General features: G+C 41.6%; 1 protein-coding gene across 1 annotated transcript; it reads left to right on the top strand.

The window, feature by feature from the left end:
• Positions 1 to 423: 423 nt before the first annotated feature.
• Positions 424 to 6946, top strand: Rag1 (recombination activating 1). Its single transcript, XM_052724256.1, has one exon. It carries the CDS (start codon positions 429 to 431, stop codon positions 3576 to 3578), a length of 3150 nt encoding a protein of 1049 aa, XP_052580216.1. The 5' UTR covers positions 424 to 428; the 3' UTR covers positions 3579 to 6946.
• Positions 6947 to 10239: the final 3293 nt, after the last annotated feature.

Raw genomic sequence — 10239 nt, 5'->3', positions numbered from 1 at the left:
GAAAATATTACTTTTCTCTGGTTTAGTATCCAGTTTATCATTATATTTATTCACAAACAACTATTGAGCCCCTAATGGGTACCAGGGACATTGGGAAACAAGATCAATCACTCAGTGATGCTGTCTTCAAAGATAAGGTTTTTGTGGTAAGGGAATTAAATTTTACATATACACAGTATTTAAAAGCATGCATATATATAGTTTAAGTGGCCCCCAAATACTGTTAGAAAAGAGATTGACTATTCTTGGCTGTATTATCAGCACCCAACACAGCAGGAGATATAATAAATATCTTTTGGAAAGAATTAATGAATGAAAAATCAAGTGCATCAATCTCAATTATTTCCAAGATACAGCAATCAGATATTGATATTTTTCTTAACTTGACTTTTTTTTCCCTCCCACTGTTCCCAGGTAGCTTAGCCGACATGGCTGTCTCCTTGCCACCCACCCTGAGACTCAGTCCTGCCCCTGATGAAATTCAGCACCCGCATATCAAATTTTCTGAGTGGAAATTTAAGCTATTCAGGGTGCGATCCTTTGAAAAGGCACCCGAAAAGGCATCTGAAAAGGCACCTGAAGAAGCCCAAAAGAAGAAGGGTTCCTCAGAGGGGAACCCTTACCTACAGCAGTCTCCAGTAGTTCCAGACAAGCCTGGTGGTCAGAAATCAGTTCTGACTCAGCGATCATTGAAACTTCATCCTAAATTTTCAAAGAAATTCCATGCTGATGGGAAGTCAAGAGACAAAACAATTCACCAAGCCAGGCTTAGACACTTCTGCCGCATTTGTGGGAATCCATTCAAGAGTGATGGGCACAACCGGAGATACCCAGTCCATGGGCCCGTGGATGCTAAAACCCAAAGCCTTTTCCGAAAGAAGGAAAAGAGAGTTACTTCCTGGCCAGACCTCATTGCCAGAGTTTTCCGGATTGATGTGAAGGCAGATCTTGACTCGATCCACCCCACTGAATTCTGTCATAACTGTTGGAGCATTATGTACAGGAAGTTCAGTAGTGCCCCCTGTGAGGTCTACTTCCCAAGGAATGTGACCACGGAGTGGCATCCCCACACACCATCCTGTGACATTTGCCTCACTGCCCACGGGGGACTCAAGAGGAAGAGGCATCAGCCCAATGTACAGCTCAGCAAGAAACTGAAAACTGTGTTAAACCAAGCGAGACGGGACCGTCAGCGCAAGAGAGCTCAGGCTAGGGTCAGCAGTAAGGAAGTCATGAAGAAGCTCTCTAACTGCAGTAAGATTCATCTCAGTACCAAGCTTCTTGCAGTGGACTTCCCAGCACACTTTGTGAAATCCATCTCCTGCCAGATATGTGAACACATTCTGGCTGACCCCGTGGAGACCAGCTGTAAGCACGTGTTTTGCAGGATCTGCATCCTCCGATGCCTCAAAGTCATGGGCAGCTATTGTCCTTCCTGCCGATACCCGTGCTTCCCTACTGACCTGGAGAGTCCAGTGAAGTCCTTTCTGAACATCTTGAATTCTCTGATGGTGAAGTGTCCTGCACAGGAGTGCAACGAGGAGGTGAGTCTGGAAAAATACAACCATCATGTCTCAAGCCACAAAGAGTCTAAAGAGGCTTTGGTGCATATTAATAAAGGGGGCCGGCCTCGTCAGCATCTCCTGTCACTGACACGCAGGGCTCAGAAACATAGGCTCAGGGAGCTCAAGATTCAAGTCAAAGAATTTGCTGACAAAGAAGAAGGTGGAGATGTGAAGTCTGTGTGCTTGACATTGTTCCTGCTGGCACTGAGGGCCAGGAATGAACACAGACAAGCCGATGAGCTAGAGGCCATCATGCAGGGGCGGGGCTCTGGTCTGCAACCAGCTGTTTGCTTGGCCATCCGTGTCAATACCTTCCTCAGCTGCAGCCAGTACCATAAGATGTACAGGACTGTGAAAGCCATCACCGGGAGGCAGATTTTTCAGCCTTTGCATGCTCTTCGAAATGCTGAGAAAGTCCTTCTGCCAGGCTACCATCCCTTTGAGTGGCAGCCCCCTCTGAAGAATGTGTCCTCCAGAACTGATGTTGGAATTATTGATGGGCTGTCCGGACTTGCCTCTTCTGTGGATGAATACCCAGTGGATACCATTGCAAAGAGGTTCCGCTATGACTCTGCTTTGGTGTCTGCTTTGATGGACATGGAAGAAGACATCTTGGAAGGCATGAGATCCCAAGATCTTGACGACTACCTGAACGGTCCCTTCACTGTAGTGGTAAAGGAGTCTTGTGATGGAATGGGGGATGTGAGTGAGAAGCATGGGAGTGGGCCTGCAGTTCCAGAAAAGGCAGTTCGTTTTTCATTCACAGTAATGAGAATTATGATAGAGCATGGTTCGCAGAATGTGAAGGTATTTGAGGAACCCAAGCCCAATTCTGAACTGTGTTGCAAGCCATTGTGTCTTATGCTGGCAGATGAGTCTGACCACGAGACCCTGACTGCCATCCTAAGCCCTCTCATTGCTGAAAGGGAGGCCATGAAGGGCAGTGAATTAATATTGGAGATGGGAGGCATCCCCAGGACTTTCAAGTTCATCTTCAGGGGCACCGGATATGATGAAAAACTTGTCCGGGAAGTAGAAGGCTTGGAAGCCTCTGGCTCTGTCTACATCTGTACCCTTTGTGATGCCACTCGTCTGGAAGCCTCTCAAAATCTTGTCTTCCACTCCATAACCAGAAGCCACGCTGAGAACCTGGAGCGCTATGAGGTTTGGCGATCCAATCCCTATCATGAGTCAGTGGAAGAACTCCGGGACCGGGTGAAAGGGGTCTCTGCCAAGCCTTTCATCGAGACAGTCCCTTCTATAGATGCTCTCCACTGTGACATTGGCAACGCAGCGGAATTCTACAAGATTTTCCAGCTGGAGATAGGGGAAGTGTATAAAAACCCCAATGCCTCCAAAGAGGAAAGGAAGAGATGGCAGGCCACACTGGACAAACATCTCCGGAAAAGAATGAACCTAAAACCAATCATGAGGATGAATGGCAATTTTGCCCGGAAGCTTATGACCCAAGAGACTGTAGATGCAGTTTGTGAGTTAATTCCTTCTGAGGAGAGGCATGAAGCTCTCAGAGAACTGATGGACCTTTACCTGAAGATGAAACCCGTGTGGCGCTCGACATGTCCTGCTAAAGAGTGCCCAGAGTCCCTCTGCCAGTACAGTTTCAACTCACAGCGTTTTGCTGAACTCCTCTCTACCAAGTTCAAATATAGATACGAGGGCAAAATCACTAACTATTTTCACAAAACCTTGGCCCATGTCCCTGAAATTATTGAGAGGGATGGCTCTATTGGGGCATGGGCAAGTGAAGGAAATGAATCTGGTAATAAACTGTTTAGACGCTTCCGAAAAATGAATGCCAGGCAGTCCAAGTGCTATGAGATGGAAGATGTCCTGAAACACCACTGGCTGTATACTTCAAAATACCTCCAGAAGTTTATGAATGCTCATAATGCATTAAAAAGCTCTGGGTTTACCATGAACTCAAAGGAGACCTTAGGGGACCCTTTGGGCATTGAGGACTCTCTGGAAATCCAAGATTCAATGGAGTTTTAAGTAGGATCACCACATACAAGTTGGTGTTTGCAAAAGTGTTTTCCTTTGGGTTGCAGTGAGGTCTTCTCCTAGCACCTGTCACATCATTGTGTGTGTGGGTCTTACCATCCAAAGGGTGGCAGGTTGGAGTGACAGGCCAGAGGTGCTGTCACCTGGTCAGGAATGGAGAGTCGATGAGATGATTGCCTGAGCTGTTTAGTGAGCCTAAAAGAGCAGCAGGAGAAATCAGTTCTTTGAAAACTCAATAACTGAGAACAGTGGTAACTGTAGGAGACGAGGATGTAGTGTGTGCATGGCACTGTGTCATGAAAATCAAAGCCAGGGCTGTCAAAGAACAGCCAAGCATGCTAGGAAAGGAATTTGTCCTGGGCATGCCTTTTTCCACTTCAATTTATTATATTTTGTATTGAGATATTAATGCATTTTTTCACTTCATATTTTGTAGAACTATTTTGTAAATTTCACATATGTTGATTTTTTCAAAAAAAGATTCAAGGGAGCCTTTTAGGTTTCTCTAACAACACTGTACATTTGTAGGACATGGTGACTTTTACCAAGGGCTCTCAGTGCATTTTCTTGTATGGTATATTTATGCAGAAATAAATTACATCAAGACAGGTTTCAGAAAAAACCAGCCTTTTCTAGGCTTAAATGGCATCGCTACTGTCACCTTCAGTGTCTAGGAGGTCATCTGGTGTCATAAAATTTTCAATAATGAAGTAGAGAATGCACCTGTTAGCTACAGCTACCCATTAAATCTGATAAACTCGTGTTGGCTTAGCTATCTATAGCCAACTCTGGTTGTTTATTTTTACTTTTTAATTAAAAGTAATTTATACTCTCAATGCTTTTCCATACAATTTCAAGGTCACATATTTTTAAAAATCCATATTTTCTTACTGCCTAAAAACAGATTTAATGCCTTGCTGAAAATGTCAGCTTTTCTCTATGTGCAATATGGATCAATTTGAATAAGTGCAGGCTTCTTAGAGGCCTCTCTTCTGCAATGGGCTATTCTTTGGATTATGATCAGTTGAGTGTCAGTGTGTCCGTACTTTCTCCATTTGTGGAGTTTAGACGAAGTCTACTCATAGTAGAGTAGAGGAGTGAACACATGTACATTAGTTACTTTTTACCATTTTTGGATTTTTTTTCTCACACTTGTTTTCCTCACCACAGCTCCGTGAAGAGGGGAACATTAGATAGAGGGTAAATGATTTTTCTGAAGTTACAGGCATAATTAATACTTGACTTTGAATTTGAACCCAAGCCTTTTGTCTCTTAATTCTGTGTTCTTCATACTATGTTTATATTGTTTATACAGTAGCATCAGAATTTAATTAGGATATACAACTAACCTACAGATTATAATCCCAAGAGTTATATCTTTCAGGATGGAATTTAAAGTCATCTGTTTGTCTTGGGCCTTTGGATAGAAGGAAATTGGGCCAAACCTCTAAGGAACCCATAAACCCTCTAGTGGATGCAGTTATTTGGAAACTATTCATGTCTTGAGTTCAGCATTTGCCAGGCACCAGCAATTTAAGAGCAGGCATGGGATTTTATATGCTAGTGAGTCATAATGATATGTTAGTGTTAATTAGTTGTTTTCTTCCTTTGATTTTATTGGTCGTAATTGTCAGTCTTCATACACAGTATATCAAAGAGCTTTGTAATTTAGTTGTCAAGTGTACATCAATGACATTATCCTAAATGGCACACATTTGGTGCATATGCGGGGACTGAATTTAGTGTTTTCCATTGAAAGATGCAGCAGTTTTCTTTGCTTTCTGTGTGGAGTATATCGAAGACATTCATAATTTAGTTGTCAAAAACATATACACACTTAAATATTATTTAAAAAACCCCTCTTTGTTTTGTAGTTTGGAAGTGAATAGGCTTCCAAACCACCAGTCCTTTCATCTTATTTAATCCCTTACAGATGTCTGTGCACTAATAAAAGCTAAATTCCCACCGTCATCCTGCTCCCCGGAGCATGCTGGCACTGGCTGGTAGATATTTCCCCCCATTCACTCTGTTAGTCAATTTCCAGCACTGTAAATACTGCCCAATATTAAATTCCCCTTGCTAGCAGTGTAGGACAATTTCAGAAGCATTTGACTCAGGGCATGATTTATAGCACAACCTTCTCCCGACTCCCCTAATCAGATCACATTCTTATAAACCTCAAGAACACCTGGTCACAGGATTTCAATATGTAGAGTGCCGCCTATGGCTATTTTTTTTCCCTCCTCATTGTGGAGATTGCAATATCCTAGACTCTGGTTTAATACTCTACTTTTATTTTTTAACAATGCCCATTGCAAATGCAGGCACATACTCCAGGGAAATTCACCGCAATGAATGGGGGATTTTTTTTTTTTTAAAGCACAGAGCAGGGCTGGAAAAGTGCAATGCATTTTTCTGCTCTGAAACTTGGTTCTACAGGACTCTCTGCCAGCCTTCTGTGGTGCACTGCGGGCACCAATGACGGTAGCTGATGAAAATTGATGAATGGTCGGTGTGAGGTTAAGAAGTGTCTTGGGATTAATAAACATGTGCACAGATGCCAGAGCAGCAGGGAAAGATGTCTTTTTCTCTCAGGTTGACTGGAATTGAATTTTATCTCAATTTGTTTTCACAAAATATGCATGAAAACAAAGTTTTTTTTTCCCCCCTCAGGAATGGGGTTTGAGAGTATGGGCTTCATATGATTTCATGCAGATTTCAAATTCCACACAGTTAGGAGGCAGGATTGCAGGATTAAGCCAGGGTCTTGCACATGCTAGGCAAACATATTACCTCTGAGGTATATCTCAGCTTTCTTTAACCATTTTTTGAGACAAAAACCTCACTATTTGCCCAGGTCGACCTTGAACTTGCAATCCTGCCACCTCAGCTTCTGTGTAACTGGGATGACAGATAGGTGCCAGCTGGACTAGTGTTTGGTTACATATGTGTCTGCCTTTAGATATTGTATGACAGTTGTTCTAGTTTTTCTATGGTAAGATATTTTAAGCCAAAATTGACACTTTGTACTCATTTCTCTTTATTTTTTCTTTAGGTATTTATGGAAGCATACCTCAAAGTTGATTAGTTTTTGGAGATATTTTGTGGGGTTGTATTTCACTTTATTTTCTTATATATAATGATATGCTTTGTTTAGTGGCTTCCAAGAGTTTTCTTTTCTCCCTTAGGGGATGTTTAGACACCAGGATGCAATGTATCATTTGATCTGAGGACCTGTATTTTCATTTACATGTTTTCACATGGAAGAAGATGAGTTCCAGTACTTATTTTTATCTTTTAACAGCTTACTCGTTAGCATTATGGTTATTATCCACAATTCTGTGTTTGAGTATTTGGAATAAAAGTTTAAGATCTGAAAAGAACAGGTGTTGTGATTTATGTTGTTGCTCTATTGTTACATATTAACAATGTTGACTGCCCATACTTAAAATTACCCCTCTTTTTTTGAAGGACATAAAAAATAAATTTGGTGATTGGGATACTTAGTCTCATTTGTCAACGGAGTCACCTGGGAGATAGGTGGCCTCTGGCCCTAGCTGTGGGAGTGTATTTCCACTGGATTAACCAAAGGGAAGAAGTCACTGTGAGTGGTACCATTCCCTGGGATGAGTAAAAAGGGAGAAAGTGAATTGAGTATAAGCATCCATTGCTCTCTATTTCTGCACCAGCTGCTTCAAGCTCCTGGTGCCTTGACTTTCCTGCCATGATGGATGCCTTTGAATTGGGAGGTGAAATACATCTTTTTGCCCTTGAGTCATTAGGAGTTGTTTATCACAGGAAAAGGTACTAAGTGATATTTGAAATACGGGGTACTAGATTAGGATAAAGGGTATAATTTATATTAATGTAGGGAGAAAGAATTTCCAGATACTCAATGTAAATAGTAAACCTTATTAATTCTTCCGAGAATCTTCTGGAATAATAGGCTGCTCTCTAGAAAATTCTTATAAACTCAAAACCCATGTTAAAATTTTGATTGTTGAGTTGTCCGTAGCCACCCACATTATGACAAATCTAGCCAGATCCCAGGCTCTTTGCCCAGTGCTAGCAATAATAATAATAATAATAATAATAATAATAATAATAAAAAAAAACAGCCTTGGTGGAAAGTGCTTATAGTCCCAACTTTCTGGGAGTCTGAGGCAGAAGAATTGTGACTTCAAGGCTGACTTACTGGGACATTGTCTCAAAAGACCAATCAAGCCAACGAAACACACACAGACACAAAACCAAATCAAAACCAAATAGCTATCATTTACCAAACTTCTTCTCCTGCGGTAAGCACTTTACGAATGTTGCCACATTCTATCCTTTTGCATCGGGTACTTCTGTGACCTCCATTTTCACTTCTGTGACCTCCATTTTCACGAGAGACCAGGGACGTATATCTTAGCCAGAATCATATCTTTACAGTCTACTCTGTGTAGCTTTGCATGACTCGCCCTGTCACTTAACTGGACATTTCCATGTTTCATTTCTCTTTAGACTGGGATTCCGTCTGGCTCTCTCTATAGCTACATCAGTTCTTAAAATTCTGAAAAAAAATTCTGTACTTACAGGCAAATAGCTTGTCCCCAAGACCCAGTTGCCCTCCCTTATACTAATTTATCATCTCTATCCCATTCTCCAAGAAACTGGGATCATGATTAGTAGCAAGCTAGCCAGCCCCTGGTGATGCTTCTGAATAATCGAATATTAATCGTGCCTTTGAGAATGTAGTGTTCCCTTACTTAAAAGTAAGGCCCAATGACGTTCATATCCTTTATGATAACATTTCTAAGTACTTCAGCCTCTCTTTTATTTATTTGAAGATTCATATGTGAATACATTGCATTTGCATAATTTTCAACCCCACTCCCTCCTCTGTTGTCTCCTGTATCTTCCAGTTGTCTCTCTCAAATGTATAATTTCTTGTGTCTTTATTTTTGTTTTTTATATATCTATATTGGTTTTGTTTTATATGTATAAAAGCTTTTTTTTTTTTTTTTTTTTTTGGGTTTTCGAGACAGGGTTTCTCTGTGTAGCTTTGCGCCTCTCCTGGAACTCACTTGGTAGCCCAGACTGGCCTCGAACTCACAGAGATCCGCCTGGCTCTGCCTCCCGAGTGCTGGGATTAAAGGCGTGCGCCACCACCGCCCGGCAGCTTTTTTTATTATATATAAGCTTTTGTTATATATAAAAAACAAAAATAAAGATATATATATGTGTATATATATGTGTGTATATATATATATATATACACACATATATATATATGATCGGGGGATGTCTTTCTGTATGCTGTGAATATATGTTGCTTTGATTGGTTAGTAAATAAAGCCATTTGGCCTAAGGCAAGGCAGCTTAGAGGCAGGTGGGAAATCCAAACATATAGACAGGATGAGAAAGAAGAGGCAGAGGAGACACCAGCCCACTGTCCAGGGGGCAGCATGTAATGGCACACAGGGAAAGCCATGGAAAATGTGGCGACATATAGATTAACAAAAATGGGCTGAGTTGAAGTGTAAGAGCTAGTCAGTAGTTAACCTGAGCTAATGGCCAAGCAGTTTTAATTAATATAAGCCTCTGTGTGTTTACTTGGGACCTTGAGGCCGTGGGAGCTGGGTGGGCACAGGAAAACTTCCAGTATACATATATACACACACACATATACATATACACATACACACAACCTACTGAGTACAATTAGTGTTTCCCTTATTTTCTGTGTTTAAGACTGAGGATATAGGATTGGAGTATCATCTCTGAAGCAACAACAAGACCACCACCACCACCACCACCACCACCACCATCACCTTAAAACAAAACAAAATAGAAGTGGTTCTCCCTCTGTCAGCAGCCACTGACTTCCTGTAGCTCATCTATGGGGAAGGGAACTTTGAAATTTTCTTCCATCCATGTTCACATATTGATTGGTGTGGTCTTTGCAGGACTTGGAGGGCAGCCATGTTATTGAGAGTCCATGGGAGTAACATCCCTGTCCTGTCCAGAAGAAACTATCACGCAGCAGTTGTTCCAGATCATAGGCTCTTAGACTCTTTCCGTCTCCCTTTCTGAGATTTTCCCCCGAGATTTAGGTTTCAGGGTTGTGTTATGGATGTCCCATTTGGGAGGCTAGGTGCCCCAAGGTTACCATTTTCTGCATTTTGACCAATTGTGGATATCTTTAATAGTTTCTGTCTGCTGCAAAAAGAAGCTTTTTGATGAGGGGTGAGAGATGCAGTGGTCTATGTGTGTAAGGGTGGACATTTAGAAGTTAATTGAAAACTATATTACTTTAGTAATATGGTAGTAGTACACCCTCTTTTAGGCTCAACGGCATCTCTAAACTTGAGTTTTTGGCCAGCTTTACAGTATCAGGCATGAGTTTCCACTAACTGAGTGGACTTTAGATCCAATTAGACAACTGTTAGTTTACCCCAACTTCCACTATTGCACAGTTGGGGTATCTTGCTGGTGCCATCATTGTTGTGGCTCTGAGGCTTTGCAGCTGTGTAAGACTGTTGGTAACTTTCCTCTTTTAGCAGATTATCAGCCTCTATTTTAAGTATTTATGGGATGCTTTTTCTAAGCAGGCAATGTATGGCTGATACTGATCTATAGTGGCAAGTAGCATAGTTTGGGTTCACAA

Source organism: Peromyscus californicus, unplaced genomic scaffold (assembly GCF_007827085.1).
Source record: "Peromyscus californicus insignis strain IS unplaced genomic scaffold, ASM782708v3 Scaffold_7__1_contigs__length_154581171, whole genome shotgun sequence".
NCBI lineage: Eukaryota > Metazoa > Chordata > Mammalia > Rodentia > Cricetidae > Peromyscus > Peromyscus californicus.
Note: the sequence above shows the minus strand (reverse complement) of the source record. Positions and strands in the feature narration are given on the sequence as shown.